Here is a 22448-nt window from a genome sequence, read left to right as displayed (position 1 = left end):
CTGCGTATGTAGGTACAATGCTCATGATATGCTACGTTTGTATGTTGTGTTGTGGACTGTTTTGTATGGTGGCTCTCTGTCTGTCTGTCCGTCCGTCTGTCAATCTGTACGTACGTACGTGCTCATATAACAACGATGTCCCACCAACTTCGTCGTCAATGCTGCTGCGTTTCAGTTTTACAGGGCGCGAAGTTTTTGGTTTGCTTTAAAGTAAAAATATTGTATAATGGCAAAACGACCCACCGACCGACCGATCGACCATCCAACCGACCATAAAATGAAATGAATTGTATTTAACGCGCTTTGAATTGACTCTCGGGCCGTTCTCTTAAGCATTCGCTGATAAACAATCGACAGAGTCACAAGCAACGATCGGCAACGGCCACCACCACCGGATGACAAAGAAGAAGTTTAAAACGTTCAATTTTTGTTTTCAGTTTTCTGTTTTTTTTTTTTCATTTTTTGTTTTGAAACATCAAACCCGGTGATCGTGATGTTTTCGTCGCTATTTGGCCAGTAGTGTGTGTGTGTGTTTTTTTTTTTTAATTTGATGTGTTTTAAAGTGGAGTTTTACAATTGTGCACTTTTGAAGATCTAAAGTAAGATTTTGTTGATTTCTAAGAAAGTTGATGTGATTTGGATTATTGTGCCAAAATAAGTAAATGCCCTACACTGTGCCATTATTTATAATTCATTGAAAAAAATATCAGCAAACTATTGTAAATTGTGATCGCGCGCGTTTCTTATAAATCTGTTCATGTGTCTGTGCTGTTTAATTATTGGGAGGAACAGAACACACAAAGCTCAGTGTTATGGCGGTCGGTTGTTTTGTGTTCAGAATTATTAATAAATTCTATTTGTAGTGACTTGTTCTCAGTTCAATACTATTCGAATTGCGCCATGGCGAATAATAATTCAATGGAGAAAATTCATACTCAGTGATGTCACTACGAACAGCCAAAGCCGAAACTGTTACTTGAGAACAATAATTGGCTAAAAAGTCTAAAAAAAACCCGAAAAAAAAACATTCCAATCATTCGATAAAAACAAAGTATTGTGTGTTGTAACCTTATCGCAGTGCTCGATGCGGCAAACGTACGTACGTGTTCAATAATAAGATTTCCAATACAATATACAAGTTTGCTTTTTTTGTGATTTGATTAGAGATCGAATTTAAATCGAAAACAAATAAATTCAATAATTTATTATTGGAGCAACAAACGAACGAACTAACATACAACAACGTCATTACAGTACGCTCTTGCTTCGAAAGAGCTGCCCAAGAAAAATTTGCCCAGCAATAAATCATGACACATACGAGTGAAATGTGAAAAGTAAACAAACGGAGCGAACAAACATCGAACAGCAACAACAACAACAACTAATTCAAGGCATTTAATCGAATACCTTTTAAAATACATACAAATAGACAGACAAACAAACAAGCAAACACTACACATATCAAACAGGTAAATAAAAAATAAAGCAACGCAAATCTATACACCAATAAAAGAACAATCAAATAAGAAAAACAACAACAAAAACGACCATTTCATCTATTCCTGCCTTAAAACACCTTACAATGCCACTATCCCATATATCCCAACAATAATAATAACAACAACAATATCATCAACAAAGCAAGTGTTTTCATTTCTCAATACTCTTTATTAGTCATCTGATGGCAGCAGTGTCAGTCAGCCAGTCAGTTGGATCAGTACAACAGAATTTAAATGATGTTGGAAACAATATTTAATGTTGAATCACCGTTTTAATCGAGTTAATATTTTGTTGTGTTTTTACCTGGAAATTGTACAACGCAACGGCCTCGCCAATAGCCCCCCTCCCCCCCCATCCCCCACCCCTTTCAGTTGACTCTTTGCATCATAGCTTGTCTTTGTATAACAAAAAAAAAAAACAAAACATACTTAACACTTGTTCACATTCTCTGTTTTCATTAAACTCTCCAATCGCTCTCTCCCTCCCTGTCTGACTGTCTTTTCACATTTCTCTCGACCGACCGACCAACCAAGAGTCACAGTTAAAACGGCAAAACCATTTGTCAAGTTTCGAAAAATTTACACTCAGCATCTTTTAAAGGGAATATATGTATGTATATACATATGTGTGTACGATATAGCGGTATATGCGTGCATGTGTATATATATGGGGGTAAATATAATTTATAATTGTATGAATGTTGTTGTTTTTTTAATTGATCGTGAGAATGAGTAAAATAATTGAAAAGTATTGCCAATCCAACCGTTGGCCATAACTACTGAGGGAGAATTTTTCATTGATTACCCCCTTTAATTAAAATTGATTATTGAGAAATACGTACATATATGAGGGTACATAGATTGCGGGATGGTGGTATCCCCCAGTTAGGGTCTAACTTTTGTCTTATGGATTCTTGTTATCGATTAGAGAAACTCCTTATAAAACTACGAGCACATCTTAAACTAAATTGAAAAACATATTTCAATGATGTGTGCAGTGACGATACTTCAAATAGCACAGTTTTTGTAAAAATAATATTTTCACAGACAATTTTTCTATAGTTTTCTTCATATATTTACACTCTGTTTACAGTTATTTTGTAAATAATAATTTGTTTTGTTATATTTTTTCTCACTATATTTATGGATATTCAAAATATGACATGACATACGATAAAAAAATATATATTTTGATAATTAAATAAACAATCATTCAATATCTCCTTCAATACTGTCAGGACAACCTGATTTTTTCCGAAATCCCACAGAAACTTGATTGTTCGAGAATAATAGTGCATAACGCAAAGACATTCAGAATAACGTCCCATAGGACAGATCGATTAATAGTTAATATGAGAAAAAGTGATATTTTTCCAAAAGGCATGAAGGATATGGAAAAAATCCACAACAACTGGGACTAAACATATCTACAGACACATTATAAAACTCAAACAATGCATTATGGACCCAATGCCAGATTTGTAGCAAATGTTCGGATGTTTATAACACGCATATAAGCATATCTGCAAAGTTTAAGAGGAATGGGATCAGATATAGATATAGCTCTGGTATATATACAGTACTGCGCAAAAAAACTGCAACGAATATATTTAAAAAAATAAAAAATTGTATATTTCCAAGGCACAAAAAAATCCCACATAAATTAAAGTATACATTGGTATAGAATAAATAGAAAAAATATATATTCTATTTATGTTTTATATTTTTTATGAAAAACGAAATTATTATGTCTAGTCAAAATTTATGTGTGTGCAAAACAAAAGCTACATATTAATATTTGGTACAATAACCTTTATTTTTGTATTACTTCTGCCATCTCCGAGGCATAGAATCTTTAAAATTATTTATAATGACTTCAGGATTTTGTGCCCAGTTGTGCTTTAGGGCTTCAAACAATAATTTCTTATTGGAAAACTTTTGACCAGAAACACTCCTCTTGAAAACACCAAAGAAATTTTCGATCGGATTTAAGTCTGGCGATTGTGCCGGCCAATCCAGAACTTTAATTCCATTGGCTGATATGCAGTCTTTAACAAGTTTCCAAGTGTCATTCGGGTTGTTGGCTCGTTGAAAAATCCATCGATTCTATGAAAAAATCCAACGCCACAATGCGAAAAGCAAGTCCAGACCATAATACCACATTTTCCGTGTCAACAATATAACCAACAATTTGGCTGTAGGTAAATTATTTTCGATGGCTCGTCTGCGAACCGTGCTTTGGTGGATACTTAAATTGAGTGCCTTTACAATCTCTTGAGATTAATCAAATAGTTTTTTTTTTTTTTTTGAACATGCCACAAATTATACTATCGTCACGTACCGATGTCTTCCGAGGCCGCCCACCGAATGCACAGTTATTACGTCATATGTATTATTATACTTTTTAGTCTGCAAATAACAGATCTGCTAATATTAGCTATTAGACCATAGATATTTGTAATTTTCCATTGCTATATTTAGAAATAATTTGAGATTTTAAGGCAGTTCAATATTTTTTCGAGCCCTCATAAAATGATCAGTTAATGCGAATGTTAGTACAAGAACTATAGCAAATATTACTGAATTTCTTTTTTCATGTCCAAAAAATACAGTTCACATCAAAAATACCCTTAATGTTTTCGATTGGTTAACTCTATTTCCCTACTTCGTGATTGGTTGCTATTGTTTTGCAGTGCACTCTCTTCTTTTAACGATCCACGGATATTTTCTCATTTGTAACTTTGCTGTAATTCAAAAGCTACAAGAATTTTATTAGAATTATTCCGTTACTATATCATTCAACTATATGAATGGAAGAAATGAATTTTTGCCTCAGAAACCTACCTATAGTGTTGAGCTTTAAACCTAATCATCTATAATGTTTCATTTAGAATTAGTAGTCGGCATGATTTCAAAACCGATTAATTTTACCTTTTTAAGAATTTTTGGCGAAAAATAGGGCAATACAAAGATCCTTACTTAAATTTCTTCGTTCTACGAAAATGTATATACAAGACCCGGAATTATTAAGGAATTAATAATCTAGTCATGCTAAGAACTCGCATGTTGTGATACCCACAACAAATCTCTAACCTACATCAGTTTAAGTATTTATTAATTTCGGCAACATAACATACCTCGTATAATGAATTCTAATATGAATTGACAACCCTATTAATTTATCAATATATGGCGAGTACCTGTTGAGAACTCGTAGGAGATTTCTATAGGAACTAATTCTCCTAACACCTTAGTTTACTTTACTTCATTCATTTATAAGGCACCAACAAACCATATTTACGACGTAAATTTTGTGTTTGCGCGCGTGAACTTATCTATTCCCATCGATGGTGTGATATTACACTTGTTGCGTTCGTCTTATAATTGTTGTTTTTGTTGGCGCTCCCATGTCTCACAACTGCATGCTCGTACATCACGCACTTTCTTCACTCGTAAATCTGTCTGCTTGCTGTTGCTCAGTACGCAAAGAGGAGTAACAATCACATGGTTGTTGGTGGTCGTATGTACGACGTGCGTGCTCATCATTGTAGTGCCTCTTAACCACTGCGATAAGAACGCTGTTGATTGTTGCATTGGGCGATGGTGGGAAATCATCAAACAAACATTGATTTTGATAAGACTTGCTTGCTGGCTGCGTGGCTGGTTCGACTCAATGTAAAGGCGGCCGCAGCAGCAGTCAGACAACTAACCAACCAAGTAACTAGTCAGTCAATCAGCCAGCCATTCATTCATCCACAAGCCGACAATGCCAGCGAGTATGCTAATGATAGACAATTAAGACAATTTCATAGACAATTAACACAATATCGCATTACCACCAGCAACAACATTTATGACTAAATATTGATGACGATGATAATAATGATGATAAAATGGTAATTGTTCATGTACATATGAAGAGGGGAAATGTTGTAGGATGATGGTGTGTACGAGAGTATGTACGATTGACGACGGATATGCATAAATAATATGTATGTATCTGAAACTGATTGTACATAGGATTTCATTTCGGGGGCAGCTGGTTCAATATGAAAATTATCATTGCAAAAATATAGTGCAGCGCAAAACAAAAGCAACAAAATGTGTATCAAAATGCATCTTTTTATGTTAGTTTTACGTCACATAATGGCTACATGAATGTTTGCTCTATGATTTTATGAGAATAATTATAATAAAGTTCTCTTAGCTTTTGAGGTACAGTAATGTTACAAATGAGACAATAGCCGTGGATCGTTAAAAGAAGAAAGTGCAATTAGCAACAAATCATGAAGTATGCAAAAAGAGTAAACTAATCGAAATCGGTGCTTTTGATTAAAACAGTCTTCTTTGTCATGAGCAATGAAATTCAGTAATATTTGAATTCGTTATTGTCCTAACTTTCGCATTAACTGTTCATTTTATGATGGCCCCAGATTAATATTGTAAAGCCTTAAAATCTCAAATTGTTGCTATATATAGGAATGAAAAATCACAAATATCATTTGCCAAAGAGTTACATATTAACCGATCTGTTATTTGTAGACTAATAAAAAAGTTCAGGTGGGCGATGACGAAAGACATTGAGACGGACGATAGAACAATTTGTGACTTGTTGAAAAAAATCCATTTGATACATCTCAAGAGATTGTAAAGACACTCTATTTAAGTATCCACCATAGCACAGTTCGCAGATGAGCAATCGAAAATAATTTAAGAAGTTACAGACATGCCAATAAATTCCTACTTAAAGTCGGGTATAAGCAGAAAAGATTTGTGTTACATGTTTAATTTAATTGGCTAAAATTGTTGATTAAAACATTTCTGGGTTCAATTTTGTAAAAATACATCTTGATTGAACCATCCAAAAGTGGAAAACCGTTTTGTTCAGCGACGAGTCCAAGTTTAATTTTATCAATTCCATAGAATGTGTACAGTACGGCGTCGCTCAGGTACAGAGCTTGAACCTGGAAATTGCATTGTGGTGTTCATAAAATCGATGGAATTATGGATCGTGGAAGCATTTATATATAAATAAGTGTATTTTGGAAAATCAAATGCTTACATATCAGCGAATGGAATGTACTGGATTGGCCAACGCAATCGCTAGACTTAAATCCGATCGAAAATCTCTCTGAGATTTTGAAGAGAAGGAGTGTGTCTGGTCAGAAATTTTCCAATAAGAATTGTTCGAAGCCCATAAGGCCAACTGGGAACAAATACCTAAATGCATTATAAATAATTTAGTAGAGCCTCGGATATGTGCAGTAGTAATAAAATATAAAGGCTATTATACCAAACATTAATATATTGCTTTTGTTTTGCACACACAAAAATTTTGTACCCGGTACATTGTATAAAAAATTATTTCATATGGAAATCGTGAATACTGTATAATTTGTTGTACTATAGTTCTGAATTCAACTTCTATTTCTACATCTAATATCAAACTTATGACCATTTAGTACTCTTAACATACTTAATCTCTATTTTCCGAAATCCATTTTTTTATTTTATTAAACAGATTAAAAATGGTTCAGATTTTAGCAAATACGTACAGGTTCCACATTTAGTTTCATTTAGCACTTTTCGAACATATAAGTACACTTTTTTAAGACTACCTCCATACCATCACCACCACTAAGTTTAGTACCAATTACTTCCAAAATCCCCTTGGTACTTCTTTCTAACTCTCCGTCAGTGACCGACATTCTAAATTCCAGGTTCCCAGCTCTCTCCGTTACCCAAATCCAAATCTAGTGCATTTTCTATTCTTTTTTACTATTCGTACACATAAATTTGATTTTCCAAAGTTGTCGCCATAACTCAATACTACACTTTAACAATAATCTAAATTTCAAACATCTGGGTTCAACCAAATCCAAATTGTTCCAAATTTAGTATCATTTAGTACTTTTCATACTCATAAGTAAGAATTTCTAAAACTACATCAATCCTACACTCTAATAGAAATTTTAATTCGATCAAAGTCCAAACCGCACCAAATTTAGTACTTTTCGTACTCATAAGTACAAATTTCCAAATGTACCTCAATCCTGCTTTCAAATAGTAATCGTAAGTTCAAATTTGAGCAAATTATAACAGAGTTGGTACCATTCTGTACTTTTCATACTCATCTTACAAACCTAGCTCAATATTCCAAACCTGCTTTCAAATAGCAATCGTAAGTACAAATTTAAGAATTTCAGTTCTGTCTGTTCACTCAAGTCCACGATGTACCAAATTTTGTGCTTTTCGTACTTTTCCTACACTGCACTCCAATAATAACCTTAAGTGCACATTTAAGGACACTAAGCTCTTATATATGTATATATATATATATAGATGAATCGAATATAATTTTTGCTTTTAAATTTGTAACAATGTATACTTTAATTTATGTGGATTTTTGTGACCTGAAAATTACATTAAATTTTTTTTTGTTTTTTCAATATATTTGTTGCTTTTGTTTTGTCCAGTACTGTAAAATTTTTGTATAAAAAACTTTTGCGACCCAATATAATAGCAAATTTACTTTTTAAATATTAAGACATACATATTTATCCCAATATAATGAGTGTTACACAAATATTTTGGTATCGATGCAAAATAACCACTAGATTCATTTCATAATTGGTATCAAGTATACAATATCACATACAACGTTGTTAAAACTAATTTAGAAAAAATGCTTCATATGCATTTTTTATTTCCATGTTGTCTTTGTATTGTTTCCGAACATTTTTGATGATTCAGCTTTAAAAAGAGTTACGTTCCACTGAGTTGTTGTTGTCGTTGTTGCAACAGTTCTCGTAGGAGACATGAGACCACATTCAAAAGATAGCATACCTTTGTGTGTATCTGTCTGTCTGTCTGTCTGTCCATGCCGATTGTTCCTACATCAAAATACTTGATGAAATGTAAATCGTATGTATCACCTGTGGATGAGTAATCGTTTCCAACTCGAAGAATCCAGTTATATTCATCGGACCACCTTTTACAGTTGTCATAGAGTTTTAATATTTATCCGAAGATTACGACAAATGGAAATGTGTCGACAACGAAAAAAAAAAACAACAAAAGAAATTCATAAATATGCATGAACAGCTAATTTATTTGTCATAATCAAGTTATTCAACAATATATTCATATTTGGTCCTTATAACTCTTACTGCTATATAACTAATCTCTCCAATCAATATTCTTTAATCCAGAAAATCCGAGATCATAACGAAATTTTTGATTTCAAACTCTTTAGTTTTTTCGACAATTTTTGCTAGTTTTTGGAGTAAACCGAACGCTTTTCCAGTGAAATATGGCTATATTTGTTTTCCCATTGAATTATTCAGTCAAGTTTTGTGAAATAAAAATGAACTACAAACAAACTACAAACATTTATATTAGAAACGAAAGTATACAAGACTATCCCATTTCATTTGTCCTAACAGATAATAAATTTTAATTTACACACCCCACTGTGTGTGTGTTTGTTTGTGCGTGTGTGGTTTTCATATGATGATAAGACTCCTCCAAAGACAATACGAAACCAAAATGATTACTGATTGTGGCGTAAATTCAAAAATACATCCGATTAATAAAACCGCATTTGATTCATTACGATTACGAGAATTGTTTTTTTTTTCAGAATTTGTTATCATCTTTCCATTTTATTGCAACAAATTGTTATTGGAATAAAAAAAAACAAACCGAAATATAGCATGTAATGGGTTGAGTCGTTGCGGTTTCGAAAGAACTGGTATTGCTTAAGAAATTCCCAATAATTAATCATTGCTTCTGAAGTTCGAAGCTTAGTCAACAAAATTTGATCGGTAAAGTGTTGTGATTTCATTCATGCTAGTAGATCCTAATATGTGAAATGATGGGATGGCCTTAGCATGTGAAAAATACGAAGTGATTTGATTTTACATTTCAAAATTCCCACAATACTTCGTCAGTAAGGCCGAATTTTTATGTTATTGGCTGTCATATATCCCCACAACATCGCCGAGGCATCATGGCGCAGCATCCTGGCGCCTAGGTGGTTATTACATTTTGCTGGTCAAATTTTGAATTATTCGTTCTCCAAATTTAAATTACATTGCTTCGGAATATAGTCGACTGATTTCTTATTTTATTTTGACAGCACTTTCTAAATTTGAAATATTTTTGTTGCTATCTGGAAACAAATACCTGAATCCATTATAAATAATTTAATCGAGTCTATGCCTTCGATATGTGCCGAAGTAATAAAAAATAAAGGCGATTTAAAGGTTATTGATTTTACATTTCAAAATTCCCACAAATATTAATGGGAATGAGATCTGGGGAATGATCCAAATACTTCATCAGTATGCTTAAAAGTACGTTTACATTGTACCAGATTTGGTTAACCCAGTGGGTTTAAATTGTCAGTTCCATTATATTTAGGTCAAATAAATCCTCATAAAGTAGGTTAACCCCGTAAAAATTCCTAATGTAAATGCCGTTTAAGGCCGAATTTTTATGTTATTGGCTGACATATATCCCCACAACAAGGTACCATAGCGCAGCATCTTGGTGCATAGGTGGTTATTACATTTTGCTGGTCAAATTTTATTATTCGTTTCAAATTATAATTATTCGTTCACCAAATTTAAATTACATTGCTTCGCTTTATGGACTGACAGTCATGGTTAACTAATTGCATGTCCAGCCCGAACTAGTTTCGATCTGGTAGTGGCATCAATCTTGAGCCTGATCGGAGGTTTTCTGTACTGCGGGTGTCAGGTGACTCTGGATCGTCGATCCAGCAGGACATCGGTGTGGTCCCCTGGGGAGCATCACAGGGTTTGTGTTTTCACCCCTTACCAAGGGTCGCCGATTGTGCCTTCGGCTTGGTCGCTGATTGGTACAGCACTACGGTGCTGGTGGGCGTTGTTCCACCTGTGGCTCAGGTGGTGTTCACACCAAACTACTCAGATACTGTAGCTATCCATTTTATACTTCATCGTAAAGATTTTCATCCTTTGTGAATTTTTAAATAATTATCGGTTCGATACAAATCGTTTTCGGTTCAATCAAAATCGGTTTCAATTGGTTTAAATCAAATCCTTCTGTGAGTGATTTAAAATCGGTGGTGTATATTTTCATACACCACATATTTATCACAGTTTATCCATGATTTTTACTCTATTTGGTAATCGCAAAATTTTTAGGGTTACAAAATAGAAATTTAATGTATCCTACATTCTTATGCTTCGAATGTTTCTGTTATAGAAAATGATCACTATTCCTATACCACAGATTTCGAATCAATAACAATAGCTTTCGTCAAAGGTCATCTACAATACACGAAGAGTCAGATGAACAGGCAAGAATAAATCGATTTCGAAAGTTCATGTTTATCAAATTTTTCTCATTTTTCATATAAATGTACAAACTATGTATTTAAATGTAGACCCATAAAATGGTTTCTTCCACTTTTTTCATATTCAACATAAAAACCCCTTCTTTGAAAGATAAAACAAAAAATTTCTCTTGTTTTCCAAAAAACAACAACAACGACAAATAAAATTTTAGTTCTAAAAGATTGAAAACCTACAGCAAACAAAAACAACAACAACACCACTGAATGAGTCAGTAATCAATTAATGGTTGATTGATCTTTGAACTTTTTTTTTCATAAAATGATGGAAATTTGTTTTTATACCCAGATGTGTATGTATATGCCTACATGTGTATTTGGTAGATATATATATATATATATACCCCAATATGTGTATTCATTTCCAACATTAGTTCGTTGGGTTTTGATGATGTAAAGTGGTGTTTTATTTTTTCTTAAGTTTAATGGCAAAATATGAGATCGTATCGAAAATTTAAAGCAAATGGGTTATATTTTGATTGCATTTTTATTTACTCAGTTCTGGAACAATACCATTATATAGTTCTTACCGTTTCTTGAACATAGCCTTTATATTCTAATATTTGTTATATTTCAAAATCTATTACTTTATTTTGTATATTTTTACATAGCCTAATGTACATTAACAAAACAATATGTTCTCAATTCCATACTTACTTGGTGAATGCCAAAGTACAGTATAAACTTCCACTCTACTTTGCCATTGGACGAAATTGTGTGAAAACAATTTTTTTGGTGACCGACCATATCCATCCACCATTCGAACCAAACATCCGAGGGTAGTATAACGAATAGCCGTGAATATGAGAACTGGCGGAAGTAAGGTAATAAATTCAACCATTACCATTCTCATTATTCAGCCAACGAGGAGACTTTTAAATTCCGTGTGGAAATTGTGAACCCACCGTACCTGTAATGGTGGTGCCAGTGTGGCATATCATCTCTTGGGCAATACAATTTAAAATTTATTGATTTTTTAACACCGCTAAACTGTCTAAGTTTGGATCGAAAGAAAGTTTGACAATTTAAATTGTTGTTGGCGTTGTTGTTGCTTTTGAATCGTAAATTTTTAATAGTTAATTTTATGGGTTTATACCAATGTTTATAAAACCATAATCCGGATATATTTTATTTTATTCGAGATCCATATTTGAAAAAAATGCGTGAATATTGGCTTATGACAAATATAAGTGAAGGCATGGATATTTAATTGGAAATAAGCTTTATACAAGGATGACCATTTATATTTTGGGTAGGGATAATAGTCATATTACTGTAACTTTGAGTTTTGTATTTTTCCTACCATTGCACTATGGGCCCAATGTCAGGTTTCTGAGGCAAAATTTTCATTTTTGAAGTTATATATTTAAATAAAATAGTAACGGAATTAGATTCGCAACATTTTGGACCACTCAAAAATAATATCACTTCAACCTGGCAACGCCTCATCATGACATACTGAAACATCAAAGTTGTCACTTCTTACACTGCAAAATTTTGTAAAACACAATTAAAAAGAACAATAAATTTGTTTCGCTTAGAATACACTCTGAAAATATTTTTTTAAAAAATCCACGCCTTAGAACAATCTCTGAAGAAATATATATATTTTTTTAAATCCACGCCTTTTAATAATCTCTGAAGAAATATTTAAAAAAAAAATCAACGCCTTAGAATAATCTCTGAAGAAATATTTTTTTAAAAAATCCACGCCTTAGAATAATCTCTGAAGAAATATTTTTTTAAAAAATCCACGCCTTAGAATAATCTTTGAAGAAATATTTTTTTAAAAAATCCACGCCTTAGAATTGTCTCTGAAGAAATATTTTTTTAAAAAATCCACGCCTTAGAATAATCTCTGAAGAAATATTTTTTTAAAAAATCCACGCCTTAGAATAATCTTTGAAGATTTTTTTTTTAAATCCACGCCTTAGAATAATCTCTGAAGAATTTTTTTTTTAAATTCACGCCTTAGAATAATCTCTGAAGAAAGATTTTTTTAAAAAGTCAACGCCTTAGAATAATCTCTGAAGAAAGATTTTTTTAAAAAATCAACGCCTTAGAATAATCTCTGAAGAAATATTTTTAAAAAAATCCACGCCTTAGAATAGTATGAATATTTATAAGAAATCCACGCCTTAGAATAATTTCTTAAAAAATATTTTTAAAAATCCACGCCTCATGACAGTCTTTGAATTTTTTTTATCTGCTCCTCACGACGGTCTCTAAAAAATATTATTAGCCTCTGCAAAATATATTTTTAGAAATCCATGCCTCAGGATAGCCTCTGAAATTTTTTTTTTTTAAAATCCACACCTCTCTAATTTTTTTTTAATTCAAGTCTCAGGATTACATCTCAGGAAAGTATCCGAAAAAATATTTTTAAAAAATATGCTCCACAGTATAGCGTCTGAAAAATATTATTACAAAATATACTCCTCATATGAAAAACATTTTTTTAAAAATCCACACCTCAGAATAGTCTCTGAAAACACATTTTTAAAAATCCACTCCTTAGAATAGTCTCTGAAAAAATAATATTTAAAAAAATCTATGCCTTTTCAAAGGCTTAGGATAGTCTCTGAAAAAAATTATATTAAAAAATCCATGCCTTTTTAGAGAAAATTCCACGTCTTCTTGGAGGTTCTAAAAATATTTTTCAAAAATCTACGACTTCTTGGAGGACCTAAAAATAATTTTCAAAAATCCAGACATTCTTAGAGGTCCTAAAAAATATTTTTCGAAAATTCACGCCTTCTTAGAGGCCGTAAAAAAAATTTTTAAAAAATCCAAAAGGTTCATAAAAGTTTTTTCCAAAATCCACGCCTTCTTAGAGGTCTTAAAAAATATTTTTAGAAAAATTTGCGCCTCAGGATAGTCTCTGAAAAAAATATTTTTAAACAGTCCACGCATTGTAAGATATCTTTAAAAATATTTATAAAAATCCACGCCTCAGGATAGTCTCTGAGAAAATATTTTTTTTTTTAATCCTAGCATTTCTTGAGGTCCTTACAAATATTTTTAAAAAACTTTGTTAGATTTCTTTTAAAAAATGCCTGAAATTTTTGCTTTTTTGGTGTTTAGTAAGTGTGTGTTTTTGTACAGTCTAACTGATCAAACTTCATTTTAATTCCACAATTGTTATCGTTACATTAATTTCGTTTTTTGTGTCTGCTGGATGGATGACCTTTCAATAAGCTCATTTATATCGTCCCATACCACAACATTTCTTCCATCATCAGACCAACGTCGCTTGAGTAGGGAAACTTAATGAAAATGGTTAAGGCAAGAGTGCATTCGCACCAAATTGCCTGAATGTCCAACATATAAATAGCAACGAAGCTTGTTTGACGAGGAGGCTAGGCTAGGCACCCAAAAGAAAACGTAAACAAGCAATACGCGGCGTATGAATGAGGCGCAATGAAACTGACCCTTTTAAATTATTTAATTGACACTAATTTAAAAATAAGAGTAACGTAACCCGAATGTTGGCACCAATTTAACCCAACCCGTCCATATAATGTGTGTGTGAGTGTATATGTCTGTTTTTACTGATTGTATCTATCAATGAATGGGTGGATAGATAGCTAGATGGATAAATGAATGATGATGATGATGTGAACCCATATGGACAACACCAACTAGCACCACCATACTCGCATGGAAGTTGGAGTGTCTGATCTGATCTACGCGATACGAACTTTGAACAGTAATTGTTACAAACAAACATACAATAAATACAGTTAACATGTACATATGCATGCATTTGTCCATATTCATTCAGACTTCTTCCTTCAATCATTCATACAATGCATTCATTCACCCATTAGTCTGAGTCTGATGAATTCATCAATTTCATTCTTTGCTGTTGTTGATTTTTTTATTAAGATCTCTTTTCGAATTTTGTTTTAATATTTATTACTGCTGCTTCTTCTTCTCCTTCATCATCATCATCATTGACTTTATTCTCTCAAGAACGCATTCTTTTTTCGATTTCTAAAATTTGTTACTGCGAGGCGGCAGTAAGACAAACCCCGTTACTGTGCTCAGTCGATATCCGGAAGATAGTCGTAGCAGACGAACAGAAAAGGTGAAAACCCTACAGTTCCCTCAGTGCTCAAAGAAAGAAAACAAAATAGAAGTAAAAAAGAAAAACAAATCGGTAATTGATTATTGTGTAATAAAAATATAGTATTAAAATTACCGTTTATTTCTCAGAAATCTGAAGCCTCTTTTCTGTTTGGAGAATTGGAATTCTGCGAAAATAAAAAAAACAATTGCTCTTGTGAATATGAAACTTTATTTAGAATTTCGGAAGCTTAATATAAAACAAAAAAGTGATGAATAATACCAACATAATTTATGATGAATGAGACAGACTGTATCATCCGTTTACAAATTAAATTCTTGAGAAAATCAAATGAATAAATATACGAATAGCGGTTGAGACATTTTGTAAGCGGTTAAGTTTTTATTGATGAAAATCATGAAATCAATTTTTTATTTTTTTTAAGTATTATCTGGACAATAATAGAAAAAACACAAATGTAAATTGGATTTGAGCAAATTTTAATAAAAAAAAGTGCCAAGAAATATTTATAAAAATATCGACGGCTTGTTTAAGGTTCCAACAAATATTAAAAAAAACCCCCCGCTTGTTTAAGATTCTTGAAAATATTTTTTACAAAATCGACACCTCAGGGTAGTCTCTGAAATTTTTTTTACAAAATCTACAACTCAGGATAGTCTCTGAATTTTTTTTTACAAAATCTACAACTCAGGATAGTCTCTGAAAAATATATTTAAAAAATCTACAACTCAGGATAGTCTCTGAAAAATATATTTAAAAAATCTACAACTCAGGATAGTCTCTGAAAAATATATTTAAAAAATCTACAACTCAGGATAGTCTCTGAAAAATATATTTAAAAAATCTACGCCTCAGAACAGTCTCTAAAAATATATTTTTAAAAAATCTACGCCTCAGAATAAAAATTTCTTAAAAAATCTACGCCTCAGAATATTCTTTGAAAAATATTTTAAAAAATCCACGCCTTAAAGAATCAGCCTTATGGCTAATGAGGGTATATACACTTTGATGCGGTGAAAATGTGCCTCATCAAAATATTGGTTTTAGACCCCATGTTTCTTTGGACCAAATCCGTTTCAAAAATTTGAAGTCGATTTAAACATGTCCGACCGTGTGCCCGTCCGTTATCCGTCTGTCTGTCTGCCTGTCTGGCAGATGCGCACGATAACTCTCGAAGGCAGCAATCGATTTTATTCAGATTTTGTACATCTTAATATTTCTTCCAAACTTACTTAAGTTCGAAGATGAAGAATATCGGTCCACTCCTTCCTCTTACCTCTCCTACAAAACGGTCAAAATTGTGCTAAAAATTAATTTTCGAATATCTTGCGAACGGACTATCCTATTTTAACGAAACTTTGCACAACCTATTATCTTTACCAAGCCTAGGTCAAGTTTAAAGATGGGACCCATTGGCCCACCTTTCTGGTACATCCCCCACAGAGGGTCAAATTTTTCAATATTTATAATACCAATATCAAGCTAATGGAACGACCGTTTTGAACCAAACTTTGCACAACCTATTACCTTTACCAAGCCTAGGTCAAGTTTGAAGATGGGACCCATTGTGCTAAAAATTAATTTTATAATAACATACAAACGGATTATCCGATTTTAATGAAACTTTGTGCAACCTATTATCTTCACCAAGACAAGATCAAGTAGGAAGATGGGACAAATTGGTCCACTCCTTCTAGTATCTCCCCCACAAATGGTCAAAATTTTCAATATTTGAAAACCCAATATCAGGCGAAAGGAATAACCGATGTGAACCAAACTTTGCACAAATCATTATCTTTACGAAGTCTAGATTAAGTCCGAAGATGGGAGGTCCACTCCTTCTGGTACCTCCCCCACAAATGGTCAACATTTTTATTATTTGTAAATGCAATATCAGGCGAATGAAATGTCCGATATGAACCAAACTTTGCACAACCCGGTTTTGGGGCGTACACAGATCTATTAATCGAAACCTATTGCATTTGTCTGACATACTGTAATAAGTATGCATAAATTTTATCTTAGCACAATACCTACAAATTAATTAATTTTAATGTATTGAATTTAGTAAATACTGTAATTGATTTGCCCAAAATACTTATTGCCGCTTAAAACAATTTTTTTTAAATTTGTGAATATTGATAAGCATCCATACAGTAAAACCCAATTTTTTTAGATATACACACTCTTACAGTGAATTTAGATTTCAGTCATTTTTTTTTTTTTTTTGGTTCTTAATGTAATGATTATAGCAAGGCCTTTCATCTACTTTTTAAAACAATATAAAAACAAATATATTTACACATTTCAATTAAACTGCTGTTCTTCACAATGTGTGCCTATTTGCTTGTTGTTCTTCCAACATATGAGCTACATGTACACAATCCCTCCGACACATATAATTTAATTTTGAGTTAGCTTTACTCGAAACCCCTTTGAAATTTACAACATCAGGCATTATCATCAAAAACTTATCAAAACATAAATTTGGGTCTCTGAACACACTAACACTGCTGCAAAGTTAGAAAACTCTCAGAAGCTTTTGATAAGTATTCAATTGTTTGACAACTGTATATTTAGGGGACTAGGTTATCAATACAAATCAAAGAAAATTCCACCCCACTCATTATTTGAGCTACATTACATTACACATGGCAGCCTATACCCTCCCTCCCCCTGCAATCAGCATAATATTCTGCTACTGCTATTAAACAACCACAATACTAATATTCTCATTCGTTTTTTTTTATTTCTTTGATTATTTTCAGCATGAGTACCGCAACCTATGACAATAACTCCGGCATCGGCAGCGTTGACGACAACATGGCAGAAGCCACAGATGGGTAAGTTCAGTAGCTGCTTAAATTATGAGGGGATTATTTCTAAAGCCATTGTTTGTGGATGTTCCTACCCTCGTGCCATGACCGTGCCTTAGTTTATTTGTAAAAGAAAGAAATAACAATAACAATCCCCCAAAAAATAGTTTCTTGTTTGTGTGTCTATATGTTCGAATTTATGATGTATGTAAGCTTTTATTGGATTATAATGAAATACAAACACGTCATAATTATCCACGTAATAAATGTGGAATTTGGAACCCAAATTAAAGAGGAAATTTTTCAAAAAATAAGCATGTCGATATAATGTATCCCGCCTTTACAATAGTAAAAAAATAATAAAAAAGAGATGTAGGTTTTTTACCTACTATATATATATATATATAGATATTACAGTTGCAGAAACTGTACAACTTGTTCACACCAGAGACTTGACTATGGCGGTATAGTTCTGATTTAACACTAGAACGCCGAAGGCGGTCATGTTGACCTATTTCCAATTTCAAGTACAAAACCATCTGTGCATTTAATGACATTTTTTAAAAATTTGGTGAATTTTTTATAATAAACGTAATTCTATGAGGTACAAAAAGTCGCCATATTTAAAAAAAAAGTGTCATTAAATGCACAGTTGCTTTTGTACTTGAAATTGGCGTTCTAGTGTTAATAATACCATTTAATAATATTTTATTAAATGTCAAATTTTTAATTTATATTGCCATTAAATTTTAACAATTCGACGCCTCCGAACCATAGTATGCTAAGTCGACTAAGCATGTTTTAAAGTTCTTTACGTTTTTAGATACTATGGTCCTTAATTTAAATTCACTGACACTTTGGTAATCATCGGCCAATCCAAACCAAAGTTATAAGCAAAAATGTACTTAGCATGGCACGTACGATTAAAGAAACTTCCATACTTTGAAAGCTTCTACTGAAAAACTCACTTTTCAGACTTAGCATACTATGGTTCGGAGGCGTCGAATTTTGTTCAAGATTTATTCATGAATAAACCTTGATTTTGTTCTTCAAAATTGATTTTCGGAATATACCAATATTTGTGTAAATGAGCGACATGTTCACATACACAAATACCACAATGGAATAGTGCAATGAAGATGTCAACTACAACAAAGTACAAAGGTTCTGATTATGTTTTGATCGATATACATTTTTCACAGGCCCTAATATTATTAATGAATGAATTCCTTTCATTGTCAAATCAAAATCAGTACTACATATCAAAACATTTGGGTTATTCTGCTATGAACCATGCCTCCCTATCACATCATTGCGAAATACAAAAACAAACCGACACAAACTTTTAATCCAATCAATGTTCGTCCAAACTACTCAAAGACCGTTCTTTGAATTGTTATCATATCACACATTCATTGGTGGTTGTGGTGCGACAACCATCGGCAACATGAAAACTTTTTTCCACTATCTATCTATTTGGCTGTATACTAGAACGTTTGACTTTAATACTAGCTTACTTCGTTTTTCTTTCAGATTTTCATCTTCCATGCTAACATTTGCTGCCATTATGACGTTGCTAATAATGATAGTCGGAATATTTGGTAATTTTCTAACAGTGGCGGCATTAATTAAGTGTCCCAAGGTTCGGAATGTAGCTGCGGCATTCATAATGAGGTAAGTTTTAAAATAAAGATAACATAATATGCAATTTATTAAATTTTAGAGATGTGCCTTTAACCCGAATAAAGATCATGTGGTCGTGTTAGTTAGTAGTAAAATATAAATATATTTTTTTTAAATCCACTGCATTGTCTCCTTCCTGTTATTTCAAAAAGTTTATGTTTCTTCTAAGTTGCTGGAGATCATTGTTATAAAATAAATAAATATTGAAAAATTGGTGCAAACTATTCAATTGGTTCAATTTGTTTATAAATTATTTCCATTCAATGGAATACTAAAACTGTTGCATATTTTCAGGCATATAATAAAATGAATAGCCTGTACCAGTAAAGGAGCGTTTAGACAATGCCTTCTAAATCAGTGCACATTGTAACGATAAAAACCAGTAGTCTAAACGTGCAAAATATATATTTTTTTAACAACTATAACCAAACTAATTTTAACAAGAAACAGGTTAGCTTAGAAACTTATAGGATGACCTACATATACAGCCTGATTTTGTCCTTTAAAAATATGTCATTTGTTTTGAATCAAGAAACATTTTTATACATAAAAAAAGGCTTGGTAGTAATTCGTTCGGTTTGTTTCGTTTCTAATTTTACAGAATCAGGCTGTTAGTCTTCCTTTGCTGTCAAGCTTTTTTATTGAAATTCTTTCTCAAAATCGCAAATATGGTAATAATTCACTAGTAATTTTGTTAAAATAAAAATATTATTTATGTATTTACTTTTTCTTCGGACAATCAATTTTGACAGACAACAAAGATCTCAGGTGACCTTATCGTTTAACCTTATAAACAAACCCTACACAAGGTTTAAAATCTAAATAACTAAGAATTATAAACTATCACATGTATTAATTGGCATATTATTTATTTATTTATTTTTTTTTTTCGTTATTTTAGCTTATGCATTGCCGATTTATTGTTTTGCGCTCTGGTATTACCATTCAGTGCATATCGATTTATTGAAGGAACATGGGAGCCAAGAGATGTTCTATGTAAAATGATACCTTTCATCCAATACGGAAATATTGGCGTGTCACTGCTATGTATTGCCATGATAACTATCAATAGGTAAGTCGAAAATATTAATTTCATGGTTCAAGATCAAGCAAGAATATGCAATTGTTTTTTATTTGTATTTTTTCTTTATGCATTGTTTTTCTATTTATAATATTCTTAATAAAACTAAATTTTATCCAAATTTTAATAAAACATAATGTCCGGAAATGTCAACATTGTTTGCCAAATTTATCCGGCACAATTCGATGTATTTCAATCAGCTGTTAATTTTAAATTTTGGCCAAAGTCAAAAGCATTCTTTATTTTTGTTTACCTTAATAAGTCTTAAAAGTAAATTTGAAGCATTTTAAGTGAAATTACGTGATATTTTGCAAAACCATACTGGATGTTGTCTGTTTACTTTTCTCAGTATCATTGCAAAGAGAACAACAACGTCTTACTCTCTGAAAAAGAGCTGATTAAATGAAACGATTAAATATTACTGGAAAAGTAACCAGGCACAGCTATTCACAGAAATATTTTAACTTTTTTAAAAGTCCCTACTAGCATTTTATTTTTCAATTCTTAATGATCAATTTTAGAATTGTGTTTATCAGAATAATATGCATCTACTCAATAAGTTTTGAGATTAAAAAATATCTATTCACCACATATTCAACAATAATTTGTTTCAAATTGTTATTGCCACAAAATATTCATATATGTATGTACATATATTTCATATTTAATTAATTATTAATTAACATATAACCCAATATTATTCTCCACCCCCCCTTTTTTGCAGATATGTTATGATTGCCCATCACAACTCATATGGAAAAATCTATAAACGTCACTGGATTGCTGCCATGATCGTTTTCTGTTGGGTATTCTCGTACGGCATGCAGTTGCCCACTTTAGTTGGCGCCTGGGGTACATTTGGTTATGATCCCAAATTGGGAACTTGTTCGATTCGAGAAGACGACCATGGACACAGTAGTAAAACGGCGCTGTTTATCACCGCTTTTGTTATACCCTGTCTGATTATTATCGCATGTTATACGAAAATATTTTGGGTTGTGCACAAATCGGAACAGCGACTTAAGCGTCACGCCAACAAACAGAATTCCATACCTAATAATCTGAGGCCACCACCGTCGGCTGGCAGTAATGTGGAAACGGGCAATCTCCAGAGTAGAGTATCGTCCAGCAGTAGTTTTTCGACAGACGTAAAACAAGAATCTGTACAAAAACAACCAACCACCCGGATCAAGGACCAGAGAGAGGTGCGCGCCAAACGCAATGAATGGCGCATCACAAAGATGGTGTTGGCCATATTTTTGAGTTTTGTTGTTTGTTATTTGCCCATAACAATTGCTAAGGTGGCCGATCAGGATGTTGAGCACCCCAATTTACACATACTCAGTTATATTATGCTGTACCTGTCGGCCTGCATTAATCCAATTATCTACGTGATCATGAACAAGCAGTATCGTAAGGCGTACAAAACTGTGATCATGTGCGAACCGTCACGCCTATTGCCCTTCGGCAAACATGGCGCTGGTGCAAATGGCGGTGGTGGCAGCAGTGCTGCAGGTATGTGAAACTATTGCCATGGTAATGGAGCAAACATCTAAGTCACTCTCATTTGTTTTAGAGAAATGGAAAGATACCGGGTTGAGCCACAACCACAGTCGCACTATTGTCTCGCAAATGTCGGCAGCGGACCCGCCAAATACCAGTTGCAGCAGCTCCGCCCAAGTGCCAGCTATGGAATTGACACCATCCCAAAGAAGCTCGGTGGCGAGCGACAATACAGCAAATATGATGGACTCAACAATGACGGTGCCAACATCGGTGTCAGTGCCAACATCTATCGAGAGCGTGAACAGGGCGACAGTGAAAAACGAGACGCCACAGTCCATGGCTCCAGTGAGCCTTCATCCGATTGCAGACATCC

At 32.9% G+C, this 22448-nt stretch overlaps 2 protein-coding genes across 3 annotated transcripts in view; both read left to right on the top strand.

Moving 5' to 3' along the window:
* LOC133328321 (protein ultraspiracle) overlaps positions 1-22448 on the top strand; it is a 163650-nt gene that overhangs the window by 101538 nt on the left and 39664 nt on the right. The gene's annotated exons all lie outside the window — the stretch shown is intronic.
* Positions 17768-22286, top strand: LOC133328335 (G-protein coupled receptor moody). Its single transcript, XM_061536906.1, has 4 exons — positions 17768-17832; positions 19339-19479; positions 20390-20560; positions 21294-22286. Exons 1-4 carry the CDS (start codon positions 17813-17815, stop codon positions 22090-22092), a joined length of 1131 nt encoding a protein of 376 aa, XP_061392890.1. The 5' UTR covers positions 17768-17812; the 3' UTR covers positions 22093-22286.

Source organism: Musca vetustissima, unplaced genomic scaffold, assembly GCF_032173495.1.
Source record: "Musca vetustissima isolate MV318-11 ecotype Yass unplaced genomic scaffold, APGP_CSIRO_Mvet_v1 utg4332, whole genome shotgun sequence".
Taxonomy (NCBI): domain Eukaryota; kingdom Metazoa; phylum Arthropoda; class Insecta; order Diptera; family Muscidae; genus Musca; species Musca vetustissima.
Note: the sequence above shows the minus strand (reverse complement) of the source record. Positions and strands in the feature narration are given on the sequence as shown.